The 24,105-nt window shown below is 36.0% G+C and overlaps 7 protein-coding genes across 7 annotated transcripts; 4 read left to right on the forward strand and 3 right to left on the reverse strand.

Annotated features, from left to right (window-relative positions):
- Positions 1-53: 53 nt before the first annotated feature.
- On the reverse strand, positions 54-1,639 carry LOC129579015 (uncharacterized). The gene is made up of 4 exons (XM_055468479.1): positions 1,155-1,639; positions 858-1,054; positions 306-783; positions 54-227 (listed from the first exon to the last, which is right to left on the reverse strand). The coding sequence occupies exons 1-4, from the start codon at positions 1,225-1,227 to the stop codon at positions 160-162; spliced, it is 816 nt and encodes a 271-aa protein (XP_055324454.1). The 5' UTR covers positions 1,228-1,639; the 3' UTR covers positions 54-159.
- Positions 1,640-3,037: 1,398 nt separating this feature from the next.
- On the forward strand, positions 3,038-4,885 carry LOC129579057 (UPF0687 protein C20orf27 homolog). The gene is made up of 2 exons (XM_055468580.1): positions 3,038-3,173; positions 3,845-4,885. The coding sequence occupies exons 1-2, from the start codon at positions 3,152-3,154 to the stop codon at positions 4,387-4,389; spliced, it is 567 nt and encodes a 188-aa protein (XP_055324555.1). The 5' UTR covers positions 3,038-3,151; the 3' UTR covers positions 4,390-4,885.
- On the reverse strand, positions 4,404-6,603 carry LOC129580467 (lipase 3-like). The gene is made up of 4 exons (XM_055470912.1): positions 6,310-6,603; positions 6,034-6,235; positions 5,416-5,939; positions 4,404-5,302 (listed from the first exon to the last, which is right to left on the reverse strand). Exons 1-4 carry the CDS (start codon positions 6,601-6,603, stop codon positions 4,895-4,897), a joined length of 1,428 nt encoding a protein of 475 aa, XP_055326887.1. The 3' UTR covers positions 4,404-4,894.
- Positions 6,604-10,233: 3,630 nt separating this feature from the next.
- LOC129579062 (60S ribosomal protein L30) lies at positions 10,234-11,633 on the forward strand. The gene is made up of 4 exons (XM_055468627.1): positions 10,234-10,339; positions 10,450-10,490; positions 10,647-10,792; positions 11,325-11,633. Exons 2-4 carry the CDS (start codon positions 10,470-10,472, stop codon positions 11,503-11,505), a joined length of 348 nt encoding a protein of 115 aa, XP_055324602.1. The 5' UTR covers positions 10,234-10,339; positions 10,450-10,469; the 3' UTR covers positions 11,506-11,633.
- Positions 11,634-11,843: 210 nt separating this feature from the next.
- LOC129578923 (kinase suppressor of Ras 2-like) lies at positions 11,844-16,362 on the forward strand. The gene is made up of 5 exons (XM_055468222.1): positions 11,844-12,283; positions 12,361-12,889; positions 12,989-13,981; positions 14,056-14,175; positions 14,266-16,362. Exons 2-5 carry the CDS (start codon positions 12,601-12,603, stop codon positions 15,753-15,755), a joined length of 2,892 nt encoding a protein of 963 aa, XP_055324197.1. The 5' UTR covers positions 11,844-12,283; positions 12,361-12,600; the 3' UTR covers positions 15,756-16,362.
- Positions 16,363-16,487: 125 nt separating this feature from the next.
- LOC129578941 (kinase suppressor of Ras 2-like) lies at positions 16,488-19,225 on the forward strand. The gene is made up of 2 exons (XM_055468307.1): positions 16,488-17,257; positions 17,342-19,225. The coding sequence occupies exons 1-2, from the start codon at positions 16,996-16,998 to the stop codon at positions 19,102-19,104; spliced, it is 2,025 nt and encodes a 674-aa protein (XP_055324282.1). The 5' UTR covers positions 16,488-16,995; the 3' UTR covers positions 19,105-19,225.
- Positions 19,131-21,897, reverse strand: LOC129578951 (esterase B1-like). Its single transcript, XM_055468349.1, has 9 exons — positions 21,778-21,897; positions 21,645-21,684; positions 21,183-21,338; positions 20,891-21,111; positions 20,702-20,828; positions 20,548-20,623; positions 19,814-20,486; positions 19,608-19,745; positions 19,131-19,530 (listed from the first exon to the last, which is right to left on the reverse strand). The coding sequence occupies exons 1-9, from the start codon at positions 21,786-21,788 to the stop codon at positions 19,230-19,232; spliced, it is 1,743 nt and encodes a 580-aa protein (XP_055324324.1). The 5' UTR covers positions 21,789-21,897; the 3' UTR covers positions 19,131-19,229.
- Between the last annotated feature and the right edge of the window lie 2,208 nt (positions 21,898-24,105).

Raw genomic sequence — 24,105 nt, forward strand, 5'->3', positions numbered from 1 at the left:
TTAGACATTAAGCATCGTTTCCATGTGCAATGAAGAAAACCACTTTGAAGATTTAATGAATATTTAATACGATTTTATTTCATATTCTATTGAATTTTTTCGACAAACTATATTATATATCTTGGAATTGATCTGATGCCGATTTGGCGAACTGTAACATCAATGGCTATCTGAATCCGATGAATCCTCATCCAGAACTTTATTTTGCAGCAGATTATCAAAAGCGTCTGAAAGAAAGAGCAAATCAATTGGGAATTCTGTGGAAATTAGCCACGGCTAGGTTGATCGGGTGTATTTGAACTTACCAGCAAATTTTTCAGCATACGCCAACCGTTCGTTTCGCGACCACGATGCGGTTGTTTCTTTAAAAGCCATCACTTCAGTAAGCAGTTGTTCGAACCCAGATAATTCGGCTTCCAACGAGTCCGCATCGACCGTTTTCTCCTCTTCCGAGGCCACCTTTTCCTTGCGCGGAAGTTTCGGCTGTGGCATCTTCTTTTTCATATCGACATTTGACCAGATTATCGCACGAATTGCTTGCAAAACCTCATCATAACCGAGCGGATCGTGATGATTAACGGCAGCGCATGGTTCTTCATCGTCATTATCTCGTTTTCGATCCAATTCAATCACATCCAACACACTGCTGAATTCTTTGCTTTCTTTGTACGTGATGCCGTCTAACGGATTATCGTACAACTCACTGCACAACAGAATGCCAAACTCGATATTATTCCGTTCGATGAAATTGGCGTAGATGGGTAACTTGTGCAGGAAATCTTTCTAAAACCGTACAGAATAGAAATGGTTTTGTTTAATCAAAATCCGTCTTCATTCGAGTTATTTGTTAGACTTACGTTGTCTGAGTCAAAATAGATAATCACTCCTTCGATCCGGTCCAAAAGTTCGACTGGTACCAAGTTTATGTGTTTTGATTCATGTGAAAGAAAGATGAGGTCATTTTCGTAGTATTTCGTGACATTATGGAATTTATAGCCCACAACATCATTGCCCAAATCGATTGTATTCTTGTCAGTCGATTCTTTTCGCAAATCTATATGAAGAGAACATTTTTTTAAAATTTAAATGACGTGTGCAAATTGAAATTAGCGACAAAATGTGATGATAATCTAATTTTGGAATTGAACACTCACTGTCAATGATTTCTTGAGAGTTTTTCGCGCCTTCCGAACAAACGACAATTATCGGTAAGTTTGATTCACTCATCTCCACCGTCTTTCCTAATGTTTCGCAATGGAATAATTTACAATTCTGTCGTTTTACGCAACTTCCTGTTACTTTTACACAATGGTTTTTGTTCAACTAAAACGAGTGCACACCTGAATTCGAATAAGATTCGTCGCGCTTTGACAGTTCACAAAAACATTGTTTGGCTCAAGCGAATGACATATATGAATCACGGTGTATTGACATTCCAATGCTTGAACTGTTGGCGTTGGAATTGGAAAGGCGTTTTTATTGGAAATTTACATGCTGAAATCGGTATGAAATAATAATTTTTTCCATCTAAATGTAGATATTTTTTGTGCTCTCCTCGGAATGAATAAATGTTTAAAATCGAAAATCCATCGAAATGAATAAAGTTTATGGAATTTGACCATTTTCCTTATCGCACGTTTGAAAGAGTCGAGTTTTACTGGAAGCGAACGATTCCAATGTCAAATGGATGGTCGCAGAAACGAAAACACGCAGCTTGAACGAAATTCGCATCGATGCTTTGTACGATGTGCGATAGAATTGACGAATCCAGTATTTTGTAGCACACACTCGGAGCTAGAGCAGTATTATTTTCGCGTTGTACAGATAAGGAGAGAAAGAGCAGCAGAAAAAACTCTGTGTTTATTGTTTAGTGAGTTTGAAGCTCAACTTTTTGTGTAAAAAGGACAAAGAGACCGATAGTTAGCTGGGAATACAAACAAAAACTACTTTAGCTAGATTAACCGTGTTGATTGTTTGGTATTTCACGGTGGCATCACACAATACCAGCTATTATTCGTCTGAACTTAAAACGATACATGGATCGTGGATTTCAATCTATAATTGATGTAATTTCGAGCTAAAAGTGAGACGAGCGATAGAAATGCATCTCATCAGATTGTCAGAGTGTTTTTCCTTTCAATAATTAAATGCTTCGTTCAGCGTTTCATTAAATATTGAATATTGTGCGACAAGAAAAGCGAAACTTACACGCGAATCAGGGGTTCTCTTTGTTATTTCTTCTATTAGACGTGCATAATTTTTTTTCTTCACATTATATTGAACGAGCTCCAAGTGTGTGCAAAATTCGGCGAAACTCATTCAGTTCTTGCGTGAGTGTTTCAAATAAATTAACATACAATTGGAATTAAAATCAATAGAGATAGAGAGAAAGAGAAGAAAGCTGTTTTTCATAGCTGTTTTGAATAAAATAGGAAAAAATAGAAGTGAATACGATTCGGAATTAAATGTACAGCTAATTAGAGCGCAGATGAATAGTTAAGTCGAGCACGAAACTCCATCGTATCATTGGAAGAAAAGTGAAAAACAAACGCAGTAAAAAAAACGAAACATTCTCCCCTTTTTTATTTTTTGTTCACTTTGTTCGTATCAATTCTCGGTGTAGTACGAAATACTAGATCCGTGGAGAGTGTCACTGTTCTATTTCTATCCGGAGTGCAGGTCATTTAAGATAAGCACAGACTGTAACGAAACGTTTAAATTTGCGAGTGCGGTAAAAGACCAACAAACAGAAAATAGCACCAACAAAAATAAATTTAAATAGATCAAACGAAAGGACGCGAGCACCGTACAAACAACATTCATTGTGTGTAGTTAAAAATTTACAATATTCAGGCGTGGAGCGTATTTACATTCGGTACAAAGTTAGAGCTCGCGCCATTCGGTTCGTTCATGAAGTTTGTTGACACGTCGCGTTTATTATTTTTACACGAAACAGGAACAGAACCGGAACTCTTTTGATTTTGTGCTTTGATTGGACTGAGGTTTCGTAGAAATTGAGAGCGAAAGCCATAGAGAGAGTGTGTTAGGTGAGACAATTCAGTTGAAGTACAGTTTGGACCAAATTTGTAACCAGGTTACAAAACAATCAACTGAAAGTTGTGGAATTTTATCGCACCAGCCAGACATTACAATGACGAACGAAAAAGCGACAGGTAAGACTTTTAAACTGACATCCAATGAAACTGTCTAGTCTTTGATTGAAGCGAAATAAAAAGAAATACAACAACGAAGGCTTCATCACAAGCAACTGTGGGACAAAACGAAAATGAATCCTATTGCAAACAATTTAAAAGCAATCATATGGCAATCACATAAATGCCACAATACACAGCACAGCACAGCATAGCAAAGCAGTAGCATACTCCTAATGAAATACTACTTTGTAGATACCCAAACGATAAGATGTTCATCGATTAGAATAGAATGATGTCATGTGACTAACTATCGCGCCAGGCGGCTCGCTGTCGTTTCCTTCTGTTTGAAATGGCATCGAACTGCTATTTCATCGTGCCTCCATATGTATCGATTGCGAATCGATTATTCTTCTCTGCAATAACCGATTCGTTCGTTGCGCTTAATTTGCGGGTTCCGTCTCCATGAAATTAATGGAACGACACCAAACAATCAACGGTCTTGTGTACTGTGTACTGTGTATTGTATATGAATTCTCATATGTGTGCGCTAAGTGTTTGTCGTTTGTTTTGAGTTCGTGCATATTTGGTGCTACAGAGCCGCATCGCAATTTTTCGAATGATTTTTATGAGTTTGTTGTTTATTTCATTTTTTTTTTTGTATTCCCATTTCCATTCCGTTATTTTTATAGCCGAACATCACGTTCATTTCGATCAAACGACGCTGAAAGACGAGGATTTTGAGGCAGACAACACTTGCGTGACATATCAACAAGTTGGGGAAAATATTGTGGACGTGCATTTGGGATTCTTACAACACAATCATCGCTATTTGATTGAATTGCACTTGCCGGCCGATTTATTTAAATGTCAACCAAATGTTCCGATCAATTTGGTTGCCGATAATAATATAGCACCGAACGTGCATTGTAAACTGGCTGATAAAGTGACCGAACTAGTTAACGAAACGACCGAAAAACAAAACGAAAAATTCTTTGTTATAAAAGTGGAATATTTTGCTCATAAAGAAAAACTGCTTCGCGAAGAGTTGAAACTGGTGAATGCAAACAACTTGGTAGAGCTGATCAAATTGATAGTAACGGCACGTGTACTTGGGAAGGGCAAAGGAACACCAATGCTACGTAATGGAATCCATTGCCTGGGCTGCGAATCGGATGATGAAACATCGAAAACAGACCATCAACCGTTCTCGGGAGCTGCAGGCACATCCAAATAATTGCACTAAATACATTTTCATCATAAAATTCACATCTACTTAGAGAGAATACAAGTTTTCTTCTGTATTATACGGGTCTTGCATATGAATCGATAGTGAACAGTTCTTAATTAACGTCTATTAAATTCTGCGAGATCAGCACATAACAAAATAATAATTATAGTAGTGTAAACGAACAAAACAAGAGAGGGAGCAACTTGATTAAAATGAATAAATAAAATTTTAAAATCGATTCAAATCAAATGAATATCGACAGAACATCAATTTAATTTAAATTTACTCATGTGAGAGGAAGCAAAAAAAAATTCAAATAGTTTGTTCATGACTACAATTAATAGAAAACAATAATGTTTCGAATGTCAACCATGTGCGATTCGTTCTTATTAAAATTACACATTTATGAATATTAACAATCTCACTGTCAATGCAAACAATTTGTGGGCATTTCTTTCAATTCAAACAAAATAAATTCACATTAAATTTGATCATGATTTAATTATCTGTATTATTTATTATACGTATCCGAGTATTGATCGGCCATTTGTAGAACATCAATCACATTTTCATTGATAACTTTCCGGACGAAGCGGCTGTAAATGAAATCGATGTGTTTAAAGTCTCTTATTGGAACTTGATACAATTCAGTCACGTTTTGTAGTTGTGCACGCAATAGTGCGACATCGCTTGAATTTGATACTTCATCGCTGGTCGAGTATATAATCGTGACTGGTACTGTTGTCTTTGTTAAATTGTACGGTTCGGGTGGTGAAACGCCGTACATCAAACGATTTATTGCCGCATCTTCATAGTTGAACGGTTTAAATTCTCCAGACATTTTTATTTGTGCGAAATGAAACAACTGCATCACACTAGCACTGTTTGGTATCGATTGAACTATCCGCGGCAAACTCGTCTGTAAATGGATAAACAACACGGTAAAACAAGTGATCAAACAACTTTTCACATGGAAATGGAGTGAATTACACAGGATCAAAGTAAAAGTTAATGGTAAATATAAATACATACGCAATTGATCTGATTGGAATCTAAGAAAAATAGCAGAAATTGGCACGGGAATGGTGATTTATTTTCAATTTTCTTGCACGCAAACTCGGCAAGCCATCGCAACGCTTTGTTTCCGTAATCAATGCTGTATATCTTGTAAAAGTCGAGCACTTTCTTTATTAGCGCATAATATCTACTGAGAATGTTGAGAAATGTGTGCTGCGAATGTTTTACAAACACGACAGGTGCCATTGCAATCATTGATGTAATTTTTTCATTGTATTCCGGCCGCATTGACGTCATTATGAAAAATAATGTGGTTCCTTGTGAATAGCCGAGATAATGCAAGTGACTTTGATTTGTTTTTTCTAAAACGTAATCGATTGATGCGGGCAAGTCATAAATTCCAATTTCATGCAATGAAAATGACCAGTACTCCTTGCGTTGCGCACCAGTTGAGTTCAAACGAGCATGACCTCGCGACGGCCGTGTACCTCTACAATTACCAAGCCATACGTCATAACCGTTGTCGTAGAGTAAATACCCTATTTAATGAGAAAACTTACGTTTAATGCGGAGAGAAAAGAAATATTGAAAGAAAGTCCGACGTCATTTTTTTTTTATCGCGCGCTTTTTTACCTAAAGAATGCTCTGGTCCAAGTGCTATCCATGAACTTGCCGTTTCGAGCAGACCATGCATTAAAAATACTGGTGTTCGTGCTTTATTTGTTCCCGACAGCGTATCTTCATTTGCAATGCGATGCAAATGCAAAATATAACCATCAACAGTTACGACTTTGTGAGTGGTCGCAGGATATCCATCGCGTTGGATTCGCTTCGTCTATGCAAAATAAATAAAATCCAATAGAGTAAAGTTGCTAACAAACAAGAGCTTACAATAAGCCAGCGGCTTACAATCTCAAGGGATGGCGACAGCGTTTGTGTTTCCGAACATTTTTTCTCGGACGTTAGGTTTTGGAATTTTTCCAATGATTTCAGCGCTTCTTCCACGTCAAATGCATTACCACAATCGTACGATTCAAATAACGTTGGCAATTTCCGTCTAAACTGTTTCTCTTCAATGCTCAAATTGGTGTCATCCTTTGGGAACACAAACTCACCACACTGTGGCCATTCCACTCCATTCGCTGTATCAATTGATAACGTTGAAATGCACACAATTAGAAAATGTAAAACCTTTAACCACATCCCGACGAACGAAAAAAAAAAAACAGGAAAATAAACCACACTAAAACCACATTGATAAGAACTTTTTGTGCGGTACTTTCATGCGACTTATTTTTTTCCCCTGTAACTGTTTGTTACCCGACGAAATCAGACGCAGTACTAAGCCTTTCAAAATAACAGTACTGAAACTAATCCATGTTTGCAAAATATTGCACAAAAGTCCGAGATGATGATTTTAGACGATCACAACGTTATTCTGAGCAGAATAAGCCTGAGCGAGCTCGCAAATACTGACTGAGTCACAGGAGAAGTCTAATATCTCTTGCTAATTTTAATTAATGATAAGAAATTCACTTCCAGTGCATTTACTCAATTCAATGGGGAGCGCCATTGTCACTGAATCACGCAAAGTGCATTTTTCAAATCACTTCATTTAAAATTTCATGCTTTTATTGAATAAGAAAAAAAATCCCAATGCAATTTATGTATTGTTCTCAGTGTTTTTTTTTTCATTACATTTTGTGCCAAGTGGCACCCGGAAAACCGATTGAACGTAATAAATTGATAAGGAAGCGGGCTGCGGATAAAATCGTGTTTTACATAATATCTACTTATTTTTCAAGTTCATGCTATCTTCGTTGTAATCTGTTCAAATAGAGAGAACACAATGTGTGGCTAAAGTGTGCAGTTTAACGTATCGCAGTGCAACAAATTCATCAGAATTAAGCAGATTTCTGGAAAAGATTACAAAAACGCAGTCGAAATAATAGATATGATGAAGAACGCAAATACACACTTACACATATACAGATTCGGCGTGTATTTTTCTTTCATTGGGGCAATTAGTTTAATTAGTCGCCTAGTAATAAAGCAAATGCTTCAAATTTTGAATGAATATATTAAACACAGTTGCTGAAGCGGCAGAAGCTAACACAAAATACATTCATTATGAATGAAGCAACTTAGGGATTTAATGACGTTCATTTCATATAAACCTTGTTCTGAAGTCATTTTTTTTCTGCTGCATACCATCATATATTTTTTCTTTGCTTCTCCGAACACAAATAAGAAAACATCAACATAAAAAAGCCAAAATTCATGGCTATCTGTTATGTAAATCATTTCATATCAAATAGAATATGAGAGTCTATGAATTTGAGTGTATTAATAAATATCAAATCAATCAAGAATTGCTAATGCCCAAGCGCTTGACAGTGTCTACTAATTTATTCCGATATTTTTGTTTTTTTCAAACGAAAACAACTTTGGAACAAAATTTAATGAACATGAACGATTTGATGCCAAGCTATTCAGTAACTTTTTATTCATCATAAAAAGTTCAATATTTATTTTTAGAATTTTTTCGCCCTTATCCAAGATATCTCCTTGGACTAATTAATGTGTTCTACATACTTTGTGTTTTTTACGAGAAAATATCCAACGTCTACAATAATAAGTTAAATGGACCAATGTAAAAAAAATTATTTCAGTCATTACACTTTGTACGAAATGAAAAGATAATTCAAATTGTGTTTGCCTACAAAACGGCAATGCGGGCATTTATTGAAATAAAATATTTATATTGAGTTCTTTGTATATTTCTGTTGACTAACACAAACAAAACACACTCATGAGCTTGTGCTTTGCTTTTATATTTTGAATTCTTTTGCTAAATCCATGAAATAATTGATTGCTGAACCATACCGGGAATATCTGCAGCTATCGCATATTAATCATCAAATAGCACAGACTATTCCTGTCAAAAGTGAGTCTAATTTGAGCGATGAAGATTTATGTTCCGGATCAAAATGTTAAAGATGTTCAAAGGACGATCATTGATTTCAACTCAAAATGAAGAGCAAATTAAACAAGATTCGGGCATCAAAGAAATGTTCCCTTAATTCATTATTTTCTGAATTTCAAAGAAGGGCAAGTACATCACTTCTAATTGTTTTACATGCAACTGAATACAAAAATAATGGTAGCACGTGGTAATAATAATCTACAAATTGTATACAGAAAAGAACTGAAGAAAGAATTTGTTCTTTCCCGAATTCTATTACAGTTTCGTTCTACATTACATACCTCATAAGCAATGTAATCGATATTGAATCGAATATAAAGTCTACAAATAAATCAAGCTGTAAATTTAGCAATTTAATTTCATGAAACGTGGTGAAGAGTTTTTTTTTCATCTATTTGTTATCAACCAATGCTATCATAATTTAAAGTGTACTTGAAAATCGATAAATTTTATTGAAAGAACAACGATACTTTGTGACCGACGTGACCAATGTTAAGTTGCTTTTTACTATGTTGCATAGCTCAATTCTCTATTTTGTCGGTTTTAGAATGGAATAAAATAGAAAAATAAATGATTAAATCATGAACTTTTGTACGAGTGTGACCTCTTTTCCGTTAAACCCCAAATGGGATACTTTTCTAATAGAATGCCTTGAACTGAATCGAAATGTTGAGAAAGTGATAAAAAGCAAAACATAGTGGAAAATAGTGACAGCAACGACATCAAGAGAAAGTAAATCCATTGAAAAGTTATTCCCACAAATGCAAAAGCAATTTCAACGATTGCACAATAGTTTCAGAGAACACAATTCCACAGTTGAATTCCAAAACTATAGTAATAATAAGCTAATTTAGCTGGTGAACCACTTCACAAAAATAGCACACTTGAAAACTTACGACCAGGTAAAATAGATTTTCGACGAATTTAGCATAGCATACATATCAGCAGTGCCATCCATCTGGCAAGTGACACATCCGTTCGATAAATCAATTATTAATGATCGACCAAGAATATTTAATTATTAACATATTTGCACACATCTGATGAAATCATGACTCGGTTTCTGCTGGTTTCATTACCACATGCAAATATTACGATCCACATTATTTTATTGCCATTTACACTATTTATTGCCATTTAATATGAGTAAATTAAACGAAAAAAGAATCAAAAACTCATTCGAATGATGTGTTCCGAACACTGAATTTTTTTATTCTGCAATTTTCATTTTCTTGCTAGAACTCATTCAATTCAAATTTTTATAGCGTAAAATGCAGTTAAGCCATGAATCTCGTTATACAATTTCGCTCATGAATAAATAAACAATCAATGTACTTTCATTTGGCAAAGAAGTGTGTGTTTTATTTCTGAGACAAACTTGCGTTTTGCCACTCGCAATGACTGCAAGCTGATGAGAATTCAGCTGCTTGGCTTCGGCTGCATTTTTAATTTACAACTTTTTAGGTAATAACTTTGAACATCAATGCTTTGAGTCGTATGACGGTTATGGAGGAAACTGATATACTTGATATAGCATAACTAAGTTTCGTATGTCAAAGGTAATGTATCCATAAGAGCAATACGTTTTTTTTTTCAATGCATTGCAGTAAAATGTGAAATATTGAAAACCTTCTTTCCATATTTTCATTTTTTACATGTTGTCCCACCAAACATTACATTTCCATCGCAATACAGAATTATTTCTATTTACGTTCTGAGTGAATGTTTTCTTTCTCTAACAAGGTCTTTAGTTCCATTTTCAAATGAGTTGTCTATTTTGACTATCGATAGCGTGAACGAAGCACAACATTTGACATTGGCTGTTCGGAGAGGCAATTTTCAACAATGTGAGAAAATCGCATCGGTCAACACTGAATGAGCGAATGCGATAGGCATTGGTATTGCGTCAAACACATATTCACATTCTTCTTCCTTCAGACTTTGAGCAGTAAGGTACGCGTGTCGAACTCGTCTTTGATAAAACACCTATTCTATTCAATTTTTTTTTTTCAATTCAATTCAACTAATCGGTTGATTTCTGTTGATTTTTTTTTCACAAATAGGTCAATTCAAAAGCATCAAAATGGTTGCCCAAAAGAAACAGGTAAGAAAAATTGCGATTTTTTTTTCTTCTATCAATCGGTTGAATCAAACCACGTTGTCGGAACTCAATACTGAAGAGTGAGGTTATGTGTAGTTTCACTGTGACTAATATTCCATTTCGTTTTCTTTCATTTTCGATGATGATGATGTGCAACAGAAAAAGGCTTTGGAATCCACCAATTCCCGTTTGGCTTTGGTCATGAAATCCGGCAAATTCTGCTTGGGATACAAACAAACCTTGAAGACATTGCGTCAAGGCAAGGCTAAATTGATCATAATCGCCAACAACACTCCACCACTCAGGTAAAATGAAATGACTATTGAGAAGTAGAGTTTTCTTGCAAACGATATGTTGATCCATTTTTGAAACCATATGGAGTCGCGAACGTGTGACTGAGAAGTATGTTTTCAGAAATTTGGCAATAATTCCAAATGCGCACGGGGGATCGATCAGTGGAACGAATGGCGATTTCACAATTGCCGTTCGTTCAATTCAACACATGGTCATTCACGTGCATGCGGATATTGTCCAAAAGAAAACCTATGGAGTAGTCACGCCAACTGATTTCGATTGAATGGACATCGATTGCATATGGTTTTGGAAGCGGAATCGACTATTTCATGTTGTAAGTGAAAAGATTTATGCGATTTTTTTTTCCAAATTAAACTTTTACATTTGAATGATGACCAACTATTTGCTACTTCTGAGTTTTGTGACGATACAATTACTAGAGACTCTTTCTGAGATTTGTTTTTGCTCAATGCCAAATTGATTTTTTTTTTTTTGTGTTTGAGCTGATTTTTACTAATTGAAACTGTCGTTTTGTTTTCGCAGAAAATCTGAAATCGAATACTACGCTATGTTGGCCAAGACCGGAGTCCACCACTACAGCGGCAACAACATTGAATTGGGAACTGCTTGCGGTAAATACTTCCGTGTCTGCACAATGTCCATCACCGATCCAGGAGATTCAGACATTATTCGTACATTGCCAGAAACCCAAGGACAACAATAGATTCTCAATGAGAATTGGTTTTTCGGAGGGAAATTCAATGGAATCGAAATGTATGATGAGCGCAATTGATTCGATCAATAAAATTGCAATTGTAATAAAATTGCATTGATTTCTTAACAAAACAAAAACGAGAACTTGGTTTTTATTTGCATTCAATTGAAAATGATTTCAGGAGAAAAACTCATTGTTTTTTATTCATACTTATGTACAAATAGACCATAGCATTTCATTCTTGTATTCATACCGAACATAACCTCACTATTTCTAACACAAGCACTGAGAGAGAGAGAGAGAGAGAGAGAGAGAGAGACGTTTGGTGAGAGCGAAATGTCATTTTCATAGACTTTTTATAGCAGAGGCGAAAGCCAATGAGAGCCCAACGAAAAACTTGATGAGAGCGAGAAAAATATGGCGATGATTGGAAAAAAGAAAAGTGACATCAGTCAGTGTTTTGTGTGAGAGTTTTCCAACATACAAACAAGATTCGAAAGCTTATTTAGAAAAGAATATTTTCCCTTTAGTTTTATTTCAAATGAATAGGAAACAAATTAAATTATTACAATAATGTTTTAGTCATATTGCGATAAAGAAATTCGCTCGATTATCCTTTGATTTCGTCGAATTTAAATTGGAAATCGAAGCAAAGCGAGAGAGAGAGAGAGAAAGCGAGTGAATAAAGTTTTTGTTTCAGCGCATTGGATGGAATGTGTGCATAGTATTCATTGCGCGTAGTTCCAAACATAAAGAATTTTTTTTTCATGTTTCCACTTTTGACGAAGTGAGAGAGAAGAAAAAGCACAACCTAAACAAAAAAGTGCGTTTAACCTTTAATTATCTTCTTTTTTTTCGTGCAAGTTATATTGTCATATTGTCGACTGGATTGGCTGGTTTTCTATGAAATCGATAGAAAAAGAGTATCGAAGATGGAATCCATAAGGCAGCGTTCGTTAACGAAATAGTTTTCAGTGAAAACTTATTTCAATCACAATTCGACAAAATTCAAGCAATTCGGTGGTGGTGGTCGTATTGCTACACAAACAAACGCTTTAAATAGCGTTTCATTTTGGAAGATACATATTACATTCGGTTTATGGAATGGCAAATGAGATAAACCAATCGACAACTGACTATGAGACGAATATACGACATGGGCCGCGGATGTACGACATAGAGGTCATACTAAGTATGATTGACATATCAGCGGATCGCCTCGAAGCCTTGCGAACACAATGCGCCACCAGTGCCGAGCTCACCCAGCAAGAAATCCGTACGCTGGAAACGAAGCTCGTGAAAATGTTCTCCGAACTACTGATTACCAAGGCAAAACTGCCCAAAGCAATCATATCGACCGGAGCAGAACTGAAGCAATGGCTACGTGTTGTTGGTATGTGATTTTTCTTTGTCTCTGTTCGATTTTCTCGTTTCTCTTTCTCTGTGCGGTTTTCAATGGAAGAATTGTTTAAATATTGTTAACATTTTCTAGGTCTGAGTCAAGAATCACTCAATGTCGTGTTGCAACGTGTAAATACATTAGAGATTTTGCTGGATAAAAACGACGGTGAGCTTCGTGGTATGCTGAATCACAATGTAAATATTAGAGAAGAGGAGGTGCGTCGATTTTTGCGTGCTATTTTCAATTTAAAGCGTTGTCGCGAGGCAATCACAGTGGGTACCAATGAGCCGATCGAATTGTTTTGGGATTCATGGGACATTCGCCAGAGTACGCAGCATGTATCCGCAAGTGCATCACCGCGTACGCATCGATTGACATCACGTTACCAACAACATCAACAGTACAATCGCATGGTGAATTCAGTGGCTGAGAATAATGTGCAAACCGTTGACATTACAATACGCGACAAGAGCCAAACACTTGATACCGTCGCCGAAAGGCATCACTATTTAATATCGCCCGAAGATAATAGTACCATAACGCCATCGCCTTCGCCCCCAAACTCACCCAGCTATGCATTAATTTCGAAAAGTGGTGGGAAGCGAAATGGCACACCACCAGCACGGAAAAGGCATCAAGCCGTTGTTGTGACAATGAATCATTCGACGCAATCAAATAACTCGTATCATAACTATTCGTATCAGCAGCAGTTTACACCGCCCATAGTTACGACTAGCCCACAATTGAATGCATCAAACAATGTGGATCAAAATTCAATTCCAAAATCCAGATCGCAGGAGTCGCAATGGAACAATGGGCACGCTGATGCGAATCGTAGCAGTATTACGAGCACGAATTGCTGTGTTCCGGTTACCACGACAAATTTATCGAACACGATGCATGCACTTGAAAACTTTAACTATTCGGTAGCCTCAAGTACCCCATTTCATATAAACGCAAATTTACCAACGCCTAGAGCCAGACTGCACACCGAACCAAACCCCGAGCATTTCAATGACATAGCTGACAACAGTTTGACGGTGCCTCGTTCGCCATGCACGCCTATCATCAATCGTGGAATGGGTCAGTCTCATTATATTTTCATTACTTTCATTGAATTAATCATTTTTCTTTGTGATTTTTCCATACGAACATAGGGCATACGATTGCTCATCGTTTTACTAAGAAATTCAATGTTATGTATACGTGCGACTTGTGCAATAAACCAATGTTTTTCGGACTGAAGTGCAAAGAGTGTAAATATCGATGCCACAGAGGTAACTGTCACTTTCACGCAAATTGTGTTCGTATTATTTGTATGTCCAATTTAATCACTTTGTTTGTCATCATCATCATCATCATTCTAGACTGTGAATCACATGTGCCGCCGTCATGTGGACTACCCCCGGCGTTTATAGACGAATTCAAGAAAACGTTGCCGTCAGATGTTTTCTTGCCCAACACATCACCGAACATGGTAAAATCGGGCGGTTTTCTTTCGTCGGCACGACGAGATCGCCATAGATCGCAAGCATTTTCAAATCAGTATATTGGAGCACCGGATAGTAGTTCGGCTGGCTCAAGTTGTTCGTCACCATCGAGTCCGGCTCTATTAATGGTTCCACCACACACACCAGCGGCATTATTAAAACAAACTCAATTCCATTTTCCCGATCTTGCTTCATCAAGCAATGTCATACATAAACATCGCCAAACTGATCAGACTGATTCGGCTAAAGAATTTAAAGATTCCACTAAAATGCATGATAAATTCATGCAACACCGAATCACCATTGATCGCACTCAATCGTCTGGTTTGACGGACACAACACGCAGCAATGGTAGTGATAAAACCGATAAAACAATATCGTTGTCCGGTTCGATCAGTGCCAGCACTGATTCGGTACGATCTGATTCGACGGAGGAGCGTGGCAATGGCCATTGGCCACGTCAAAATAGTTTATCTCTGAAAGAGTGGGACATTCCATGGGAAGATTTAAATTTACTTGAGGAAATTGGGCACGGCCGTTTTGGTACAGTTCATCGTGGTTTGTGGCACGGAGATGTAGCTGTGAAACTGTTTAATGAAGGGTACTTAGACGATGAGCATGCATTGGAAGCATTTAAACTAGAAATTGCGACATTTAAGAAGACTCGACACGAGAATTTGGTCCTATTTATGGGTTTCTGTATGAAACCACAGGCAATGGTCACATCGTTATGCAAAGGAAATACATTGTACACGCATATCCATTCAAGACGCGACAAATTCAATTTGTATCGTGCCATTTTGGTTGCTCAGCAAATTTCTCAGGGCATGGGCTATTTGCATGCCAAAGAAATCATTCACAAAGATTTGAAAACGAAAAATATCTTTCTTGAAAATGGTAAAGTGGTTATAACCGACTTTGGGTTGTTCAGTACAACGAAATTGAAATATACTGCGACTGGTCTGCTTCTGGAAGAGAATATGCTGTGCTATTTAGCACCAGAACTGATACGGCAGCTACGTGCCGTTCGTCCGGCTCAGGATAATTTACCATTTTCCAAGGCCACCGATGTGTATGCATTTGGCACGATTTGGTACGAACTACTTTGCGGTGAATTTCCATTCAAGGGGCAAGCAGCTGAAAGTACCATTTATCAAATTGGCCGTGGTTTGAAATACACATTGGCTAATATGCAGGCCTCGCGTGACGTTAAAGATATCTTAATGCTTTGTTCCGCTTTTCAATATGAAGATCGTCCCGATTTCGCAAAATTGTTAACTCTCCTAGAGCGTTTACCGAAGAAAAGACTAGCTAGAAGCCCATCGCATCCTGTGCAACTATCACGTTCAGCTGAATCAGTATTCTAAATACACTTGGGGATAATAGCATGAGAACACAAATCCGATTGTAAATATATTTATTATTGAATTTAATGATTTCTCTTCACCTCCTCCACCTCAATGAAAAAAAAAAAAACAAATTACATAGTTGCTATTGAATCAGTCAGAACAATTGTTGTAAAACCAATTTACTGAAGGGAAAAGAAAACCAACAAAAAAAATCATAGTAATAATTGCACAATGCGACGCGAACGAATGTATCCAATTGATTGAATTTACATATTATTTCACATCGTATGTGAGTGTCTATTTTAACAAATTGCAGAGAAACAACCAACAAACACATTATTATATTTTAATTTGTCTTGTGATTTAACAATTATTAAACCCTATGTCTAAATTATTATAGTTATTTATTTTGAATAAGACTTTCACCATTTCATTGGAGATGAAAAAAAAAATGTACTTCTGTTTTTTTTTTTAATTTTCATTCGTTCATTCGTTCGATTTATTTATGTACCTTAAATTTTTCGTGATGACATTTTGTCGAATCTTTTTATCAAATTTAGCGATAAAATAACACGTAATTAATATTTGTTTATCTTATTGGAAAAAAAAAATGCATCATTGACCATTTCATTGTAGTTTTATTTATTATATTCAGCATTTAATTTCGAATTTTTCCCCCATTTTTAAATTGTAACCAAATTTGCTGAAAACAAATGACTATTTAAAAAAAAAAAAAAGGAACAAGAGTCGATGCCAGGGAAATTGTTTTAAAAAAATATATAAATATAAATAAAACGACTTTACTAAAATAAATAATGAAAGTCTAAAAAAAAAATTCAAATCTACTTTGTTGCTATATCGTGTAAATACAGGAATGAAAATTTTGCTGCAAAAATAATGTTATAATTGCATCAAAAATCAAATTATATGAGATTTTCAATAAATTATGTATAAATAAATGCGCTGTTTTTCTCTTCTCTTCTCTTCATTTCATTTTGGTTTTATAGCGCTAACCGCTGAACGTCGTCAAGTTATAGTACATGAACACTTGTTTGACAGTTCGACACAGACAACAGCGCTGCATCACAACAGATCAAGTGTAGCATTGACAGGCTTGAGATAAACGTCATTCGCATGAATCACATATAGTTCATAAGCGACGCCTATGGCATCAACAACAACACGATACGTAAACAAATCATTATCGGTGTAAATAAAAACGAGCACGACTTTCAGCTAAGTGGGGTGGATTTTCACAATGGATTCGGAAACCGAAAGTATTCGGCAAAAAGTTGATGTAATTCAAAGCATGATTGATCTGTCGACCGATCGACTTGAAGCACTGCGTACTCAATGTGTGACAAGTGCGGAACTAACGCAACAGGAAATTCGAAAATTGGAAACAAAATTGGTGAAAATGTTCGCAGAATTACTAATTACAAAATCACAACTGACCAAACGACTTCCAAAAGGTTTAGCATCAACTGGATCCGAATTGAAACAATGGCTGAAAGTGGTTGGTGAGTGAAAAAAAAAATCGATCAAAAAGAGACGAATCAATCGAAGTGGTAATTTAACAGAGATGGAATAAAAATTAATTTTAGGTTTGAGTGATAGTACTTTGGATGCAGTTTGGCAACGAGTTAGCACACTTGAACTGCTTTTGGACAAAAGTAACAATGAATTGCGTCAGTTGATCGAAAATAATCCGGGCATTGAGGAGAATGAGATTTTGCGCTGGCAACGAGCGATGTTCAATTTGAAGAGATGCCATCAATCGATGACAACTGACAAGGTCCCGGAACCATCCGATTTGTCGTGGACGTATTGGAATGGAATTTTACACCATATACCGGCTGATAGTCAATCGAAAACCACAGAGACTGATAAAAATCAAGTGCCATTGACACCATTCAAGCGAGGACCGCTGATAGCGCATCGTTTCACCAAGAAATTCAAAGCATTGAGCACATGTGATTTTTGCAATAAGCAAATGTTTTTCGGTCTAAAGTGCATCGAATGTAAGTACAGTTGCCACAAAGACTGTGAATCAAGTGTACCTCCCTCGTGTGGTGTACCACCTGAGCTAATGACCGAATTCAAGCAGACATTCAATTTGGATACCACCAATAATGTGCCACAGCCGTCGCCAGAAATCATTGACGCAGGCAATGGGTTCTTTTTTTCAACATCATCATCACGATCGAATAGCAAGAAGTCGCCCACCGTTGTTGCGCCTGAATCAAATCTGGCAAGTAGCCATCGCAGATCATCGAGTACATTGGCAATATTGAAAAACTATTTTGAGGAATTGTCTTCGACCAGTGAACCGAAAAAAGAACCATCGATCCATGTTGAAGAAGAAGTCGAGAAGCCGATACCAAAGACTCTATCCTATCGATCGTCAGAGTCGATTTCGCTTAGTGAATCGATTGCTTTGAGCATTGATTCTGTGCCATCCGATTCAACAGAAGATCGTCAATCGGAATGGGGCATAAATTTTGGTGACATCAAAATGTTGGATGTAATCGGTCGCGGTCGCTTCGGAATTGTCAAGAGAGCACAATGGCATGGTGATGTAGCTGTTAAGCTGCTCAACGAAAACTACCTGGATGATGCACAATCATTGGATGCATTCAAAGTGCAAATTGCAACGTTCAAAAACACTCGGCATGACAATTTAATTCTATTTATGGGATTTTGCACTGAACCGCAGGCAATCATAACCTCTCTCTGCAAAGGAAACACATTGTACACACACATTCACTTGCTTCGCGAAAAGTTCTTCTTATACAGAGCCACGAGTATCGCGCAGCAAATTTCCAATGGAATGAGCTATTTGCATGCAAAAGAAATCGTTCACAAAGACTTAACGACCAAAAATATTTTCCTTGAAAATCACAAAGTGGTTATAACCGACTTTGGGTTGTTTAGTGCAAAGAAATTGCGATGCAACAACGGATTATATATTCCCAATAACTGGCTTTGCTACCTTGCACCCGAACTAAATCGAAGCCTGAAACAAACGAAAAAAGTGCACGACGAACTGCTATTTTCAAAAGCAACCGATGTCTATGCATTCGGAACAGTTTGGTATGAAATTTTATCGGGAGAATTTCCATTCAAGGGACAACCACCGCACTCGATCATTTTTCAAATTGGATGTGGCATGAAGCAAACACTAGCCAATCTGCAGGCAACACGAGAGGTAAAGGATATTTTGATGCTGAGTTGGGCTTATCAAATCGATGATCGACCCGATTTCAATAGACTTCTTCAAATGCTCAAGGAATTACCCAAAAAACAAATGCCACGCACACCAACACGCAAGATGCACCTATCACTATCGGCTGAATCAGTATTCTAATCAAATTGTTGCATGAAAACTGTACATTTGTGAACAAGAAATATTTTTATTAGAAAAATTCATTTTACCTATACAAAAACCAGCTTCCAATAAACGATACAAATACAACATTAAATAGAAATATATCATAGTTTCGCTTTCATTAGTCCGTTGTTAAATTTATAATAAATTTCTCTCCAGAACTCTATTCGCTTGCCATCTGGATTGACACAGCTCACGAGTCGATCGTTATCAATCTCGAAGTAATCCAGCTTAAAGTCTTTTTCATTCGCTGCGATTTTCTTGACAGGATTCCACAGTGGGAAGTTGCTCGTTGAAGGTGTTGGATCACCATATTTCGCAAAATTCGTCCATAACGCACACGTTCGACGCAAAAGTACCTCTGATTCGGGAAAATCACTTGGTTTCTTGGAGAATTTTCGACAACTGTTTAAATAAATAGGATATTCTAGTATGACACAAGGTACAATATCGATTATGTTCGCAGACAAATGCTTACTCACCTAAACAAGTAGTAAATTTCATCGGCATGACAAGCTCCTTTGAATATATCTGTCTTTGGCATTCCCAATGCCATCAGCGTAAATTTTTTGTACAAATTGAAATCTTTGTCTATTGAAAACCGAAAAAAATACATTGGACTGAAAAAAAAAACAAATTTTCAATTAGAATGCGGTAAAAAAATTGCAGTTTTCTTCAAAAGAATCACCTATTTTGATATCTAGAATGGAGCTCAGCTGCAAGGTATGAAAGAATAGTGAAATGATAATCTGTCAATAAATCCACAAAGCCATCCAGGGTACTTTCACACAATTTTTCGCCACTTAAATAGAAATCCCTAATTTTGTTTGCTAGAATTTTACAACGCTCATCCTGCACCGGCAAATTGACTGATTTCGGAATGAACACCGCCAAATCTTTTTCATACTGTTCAAATTTGTTGTTTTTCAGTGCATCGATCAACATAATAAGGCCATCTTTGGAATTGTACCCCATCATTACTGGAATGCAGGCGGCGTCAATTTGTGTTTGCATCAATTCCAACGGTGGTTTTGTAATAATCGCTTCGTCCGTTTCGCGTTCAACAGTCGGTTTGAATACAATTGGAAGACCTCTGCGACGCTCGTCATCGGATAGAGTACCGAAATATTCCTTAAAAAGTGTTGGAAGATGATCGATGCCACGCAAAAATTGGAGTATTTTTTGTGGATCTGTTTCGGTGCATCCCAAACGCGAAGCGAGAATTTTCGACTTTTCTTCTGCTTTCGATTGCATAACCCATTCCATGATTGCGTTTCCACTTTGGCAAATGGCTTTGTGGAAATATTTACGAGAGTTCGCGGACAGTGTGTGAATATGAACACAAGCAGCTCCTGCACTCTCTAGAATGGAGAAGTTATAATAATTATATCGTATAACATTATACCTATCGTAATGTAATACCTCCAAATAAGGTGATATTGTTAGCATTTCCACCAAATTTGCCAATGTTCTGTTGCACCCATTGCATTGCTAAGCGCTACCGTTTTCATTAAAAACACAAATTAATGAAAATTTAATATAAATTTGCATTCAAAACGGATCTTTTAGATTTTACCTGGTCTTTGAGACCAGCATTGCCATAAATGCCCGCATCAGGTAAACACAAAAAGCCTAAGATACTCAGTCGATAGTTGATTGTGACGACGATAACATTCTGTTCGACTAAATACTCGGGTGAAAAGCTGAAAAAAATCAAATCAATGAATTGGCACGAGTTCAATAAAGCAAAAAATCATGCACATACTAGTCGCTGTCCCCACTTCCCGATGCGAATGCTCCACCATGGATCCAAATCATCACGGGCAAATCTTTTGCATCGCTTAATTTTGGCGTATAAACATTCAGAAAAAGGCAGTCTTCCGAACCCACTGTCTCTAAACTGATCATGTCTTTATGGTAGCACGGATCTCTCTCGCGGCTGCAATCTAAAACTGGTTCTTTAAATTTCTCCAGTGCTTTTGGCGCCTTAAAATCGGAATATAATTGCATAAATTTAACTTCTATTCCAATGGAAACGTTTGTGAATATATGGTTACAGTAAAGCGAAGTTCACCGATAGGTGATTGAGCATATGGGATGCCTTTGAATGAAAAAAGCGGCTTTCCATTTGGTAAAGTATCTTGAAGTCCAACCACACGCCCTTGCAAAACGCTCACTTCCACCTTGTTCTGCATTGCTTGAAATGAGCTTGACTACATATTGTATTTGGAAAAAAAATGGCACAAGTTATATGATCATTTATTAATAATAATTATTTAACTACAAGAATTTTTTCATGTGCACGATTTTAACCGAGGGGCGAAACACTCTAAAGTAATTTGTAATAGAGAAAGTAATCGAGAAAGTAATTTACGTGTAAAAATGTCGATTACTTTTCAAAAGTGTTTGTGTTTTCAAAAGTAATCGAGATTTTTACACGTAAATTACTTTCTCGATTACTTTCTCTATTACAAATTACTTTAGAGTGATTTGCCCCTCGATTTTAACTTTTGTCTCACCATCAAACGATATTCGTTCCAAAAATTTGTTCGTAAAATCCTAATAAAAAGCAATGAAAAAAGCACTTGATATTGTGTCAAAAATAGGAAACAACTTTTTTAATTGATCGTCGCAAAAAAAAAAACAACCAACCTAGTCAACATTCCGTCAGTGTGTTTGTAAACAAAGCAGAGAAATCGGAATTATTATGCAAAAAGTCAAGCACTGACACTCCAAACAACTAAAACCTAGACAGTTCACGAAGCAACTGTCATTATCACATCTGACAGCTGTTGCATGTGAGCACACATGCCGGTTCAACGTATTCTCAATAGCATACACAACATGTTGTATGTTATACGTACAGTTTCATTTTCAAATGCCTCTGAAGTCGTGTTCACTCTTTTTGTAAATCAAACGGAACAAAGTTCATATCGAAAGTTGGTAAACAACATCTCGTCGCGTGAGCATGATGCCCATTATTTCAAATGATATCATAGAATGAGTAGGTGATTCTGTTAGGTTTAGGCAGTTGAATCTTGTCTCAAACGAAATCAACTTCATTTTATCTGTATTATTATTTGGATAGTAATTTACATGAATCGTTGCAAATACGGAAAATCCAAAAGAAGAATTCGAAGAAAATTAAAACACAGTTGGATTTTATATATTGTTTTCTTAAGTGATTTATTTAGCAATATAATTAATAATATTGATTTTCTTTGTTCGTATGCTTTCTCATTGTGTTCCATTTGTTGAACTCAAAATCATTATTTTAATTTAACTTGAAGCAAATTACATGGTATTTCATGTAGTTATCATTTTCCTTTTTTTTTTTCACAATCGAAAATGCTTTTTCACGTCTCACTCAGATCAGCCATCTCTTACTAATAATTAATTTGCTATATATGAATATATATGTAAATTCGCATGAATTAGCGTTTTCCTTCGAATGGATTTCCTTTGAACAATTAAAAATGCTGAACAAATCTCGAGTCAATCAACAGAAAAGAAACATTGTGTATACTTCGATTGAGGCAAAAAAAAAAGTTTTTCATCAAATTTAGTATAAGCAATAGACTGAAAATAGATAGAGGGAAAATAGCTTGCACACTTGGAAGACATTCGGTCTAACATTGCGACAAAGAACGTGAAAGCAATGTTTGTCAAGACCGAAAAATAGTGGAGATTTTGTTTTTGTTTTTGTTTTTTCTTTGTAAAAAATTTAGAATTTAGTTTGCTTTTTTGTGTTTCGATTGCTATACTTTGCGTGTGTAAAACGCCATTCCTCACGAAGCAACGAAATGTGTTAACTTATGCAAATTAGAAAAGTATTTTTCAAACAGATTCAATGCATTTTTATTTAAAATCAAAAGGAATTCCATGTCAATAATGGCATATTTGTGTTGTTTTCAGTTTTCTTCTGAGAATGGCAAACGTCCACTTATCGACTTTATAATGTTTTTGCACACAATAAAATAATAAATAACATAATTTACAAGCTAATCACGCTTCATATTTTTTTTTTTTCGACCGATCGATCAATCAATCAATGTCAGAATACATTTTTATGGCTGCTTCTGGTTGTATTGTATAATATTTATTTGTTTATTATATTATAAGGCATGCAAAGTTTCTACATAAGATGAAGAAAAGCGCAAAAATGGATTATACACTTTTTGTTTTGTTTTTTGTTGTTGTTTTTCTTATACATTCAAAATTATCCATATGGATCGTGTTCCAAATCAAAGTTTGCTAGCATTTTTCATTTTTTTTATAACAAATTGAACAAAAAATTTATTTTCTTTTTCAAATGAAAATCATGATCATTTGATGCTGTTGCACAGCTGTCAGTTTTATACTTTAAATAGTGCAATAATAAATTTTGGCACGTGAACTGCGAATAATACAGCTCTCGGTGTGTAAATTACCGAAGCGCATGACTTTTTTTTTTTCTTCATTTCCCTATTCCCTTTCTTTTAATTCAATTCTTCCGAATTTAGACCAGAAACGAAGCACATTATTTTTTTATTTGTTCGTCCAATCAATTTGAAAACTTTCAATTGCGTATGCAAATGTATTTCGTTTTGTTTGGTTTCACTTTTGTTTTGTTAAAATGTTGTTGATGTCTTTTTGTTTTGTTTTTTGTTTCTTTAAATATCGCATGATGAATTACATTTTTATAAAAAATATTCAATAAAACTTGGGTGCAATGTCAAAAGTATGTGTGTGTGTATGTGTATTTGGTTGTTGTTTTTTTTTTCTGTCTGAAATTTCAATCGATAGAATAGTTTACAATTTAATTTAAATTTTTATATAAGACATTCGTTTAGAATTTTTGCGGATTAAAATCAGTTGATTCAAGAATACAAAAACTAAAAGTTTCCATTGGGATTTCTCTGTCTGTTTCTCTCATTTTCTTCGATTAGAAATGATTATAAAATCAGTTAGACTTTCATTTCGCTCTCTAACTATAACGTT

Source organism: Sitodiplosis mosellana, unplaced genomic scaffold (genome assembly GCF_009176505.1).
Source record: "Sitodiplosis mosellana isolate CC-2019 unplaced genomic scaffold, AAFC_SMos_1.0 Smas_scaffold_1, whole genome shotgun sequence".
In the NCBI taxonomy this organism is placed as follows: Eukaryota; Metazoa; Arthropoda; class Insecta; order Diptera; family Cecidomyiidae; genus Sitodiplosis; species Sitodiplosis mosellana.

Coding starts and splice junctions, on each gene's coding strand:
- LOC129579015 (XM_055468479.1), bottom strand. CDS start 1,227: ATGAGTGAATCAAACTTACCGATAATTGTCGTTTGTTCGGAAGGCGCG. Junction 1,055..1,154: donor CTCTCAAGAAATCATTGACA/GTGAGTGTTCAA, acceptor CTCTTCATATAG/ATTTGCGAAAAGAATCGACT. Junction 228..305: donor GTATGCTGAAAAATTTGCTG/GTAAGTTCAAAT, acceptor TCTTTCTTTCAG/ACGCTTTTGATAATCTGCTG.
- LOC129579057 (XM_055468580.1), top strand. CDS start 3,152: ATGACGAACGAAAAAGCGACAG. Junction 3,174..3,844: donor GACGAACGAAAAAGCGACAG/GTAAGACTTTTA, acceptor TTATTTTTATAG/CCGAACATCACGTTCATTTC.
- LOC129580467 (XM_055470912.1), bottom strand. CDS start 6,603: ATGTGGTTAAAGGTTTTACATTTTCTAATTGTGTGCATTTCAACGTTA. Junction 6,236..6,309: donor TGTCGCCATCCCTTGAGATT/GTAAGCCGCTGG, acceptor TATTTTGCATAG/ACGAAGCGAATCCAACGCGA. Junction 5,940..6,033: donor TGGACCAGAGCATTCTTTAG/GTAAAAAAGCGC, acceptor CTCATTAAATAG/GGTATTTACTCTACGACAAC.
- LOC129579062 (XM_055468627.1), top strand. CDS start 10,470: ATGGTTGCCCAAAAGAAACAG. Junction 10,491..10,646: donor TGGTTGCCCAAAAGAAACAG/GTAAGAAAAATT, acceptor GATGTGCAACAG/AAAAAGGCTTTGGAATCCAC. Junction 10,793..11,324: donor AACAACACTCCACCACTCAG/GTAAAATGAAAT, acceptor TTGTTTTCGCAG/AAAATCTGAAATCGAATACT.
- LOC129578923 (XM_055468222.1), top strand. CDS start 12,601: ATGGCAAATGAGATAAACCAATCGACAACTGACTATGAGACGAATATA. Junction 12,890..12,988: donor GCAATGGCTACGTGTTGTTG/GTATGTGATTTT, acceptor AACATTTTCTAG/GTCTGAGTCAAGAATCACTC. Junction 14,176..14,265: donor TAAATATCGATGCCACAGAG/GTAACTGTCACT, acceptor TCATCATTCTAG/ACTGTGAATCACATGTGCCG.
- LOC129578941 (XM_055468307.1), top strand. CDS start 16,996: ATGGATTCGGAAACCGAAAGTATTCGGCAAAAAGTTGATGTAATTCAA. Junction 17,258..17,341: donor ACAATGGCTGAAAGTGGTTG/GTGAGTGAAAAA, acceptor AATTAATTTTAG/GTTTGAGTGATAGTACTTTG.
- LOC129578951 (XM_055468349.1), bottom strand. Junction 21,339..21,644: donor GGAACGAATATCGTTTGATG/GTGAGACAAAAG, acceptor TACAATATGTAG/TCAAGCTCATTTCAAGCAAT. Junction 20,624..20,701: donor ATGCTGGTCTCAAAGACCAG/GTAAAATCTAAA, acceptor TGAAAACGGTAG/CGCTTAGCAATGCAATGGGT.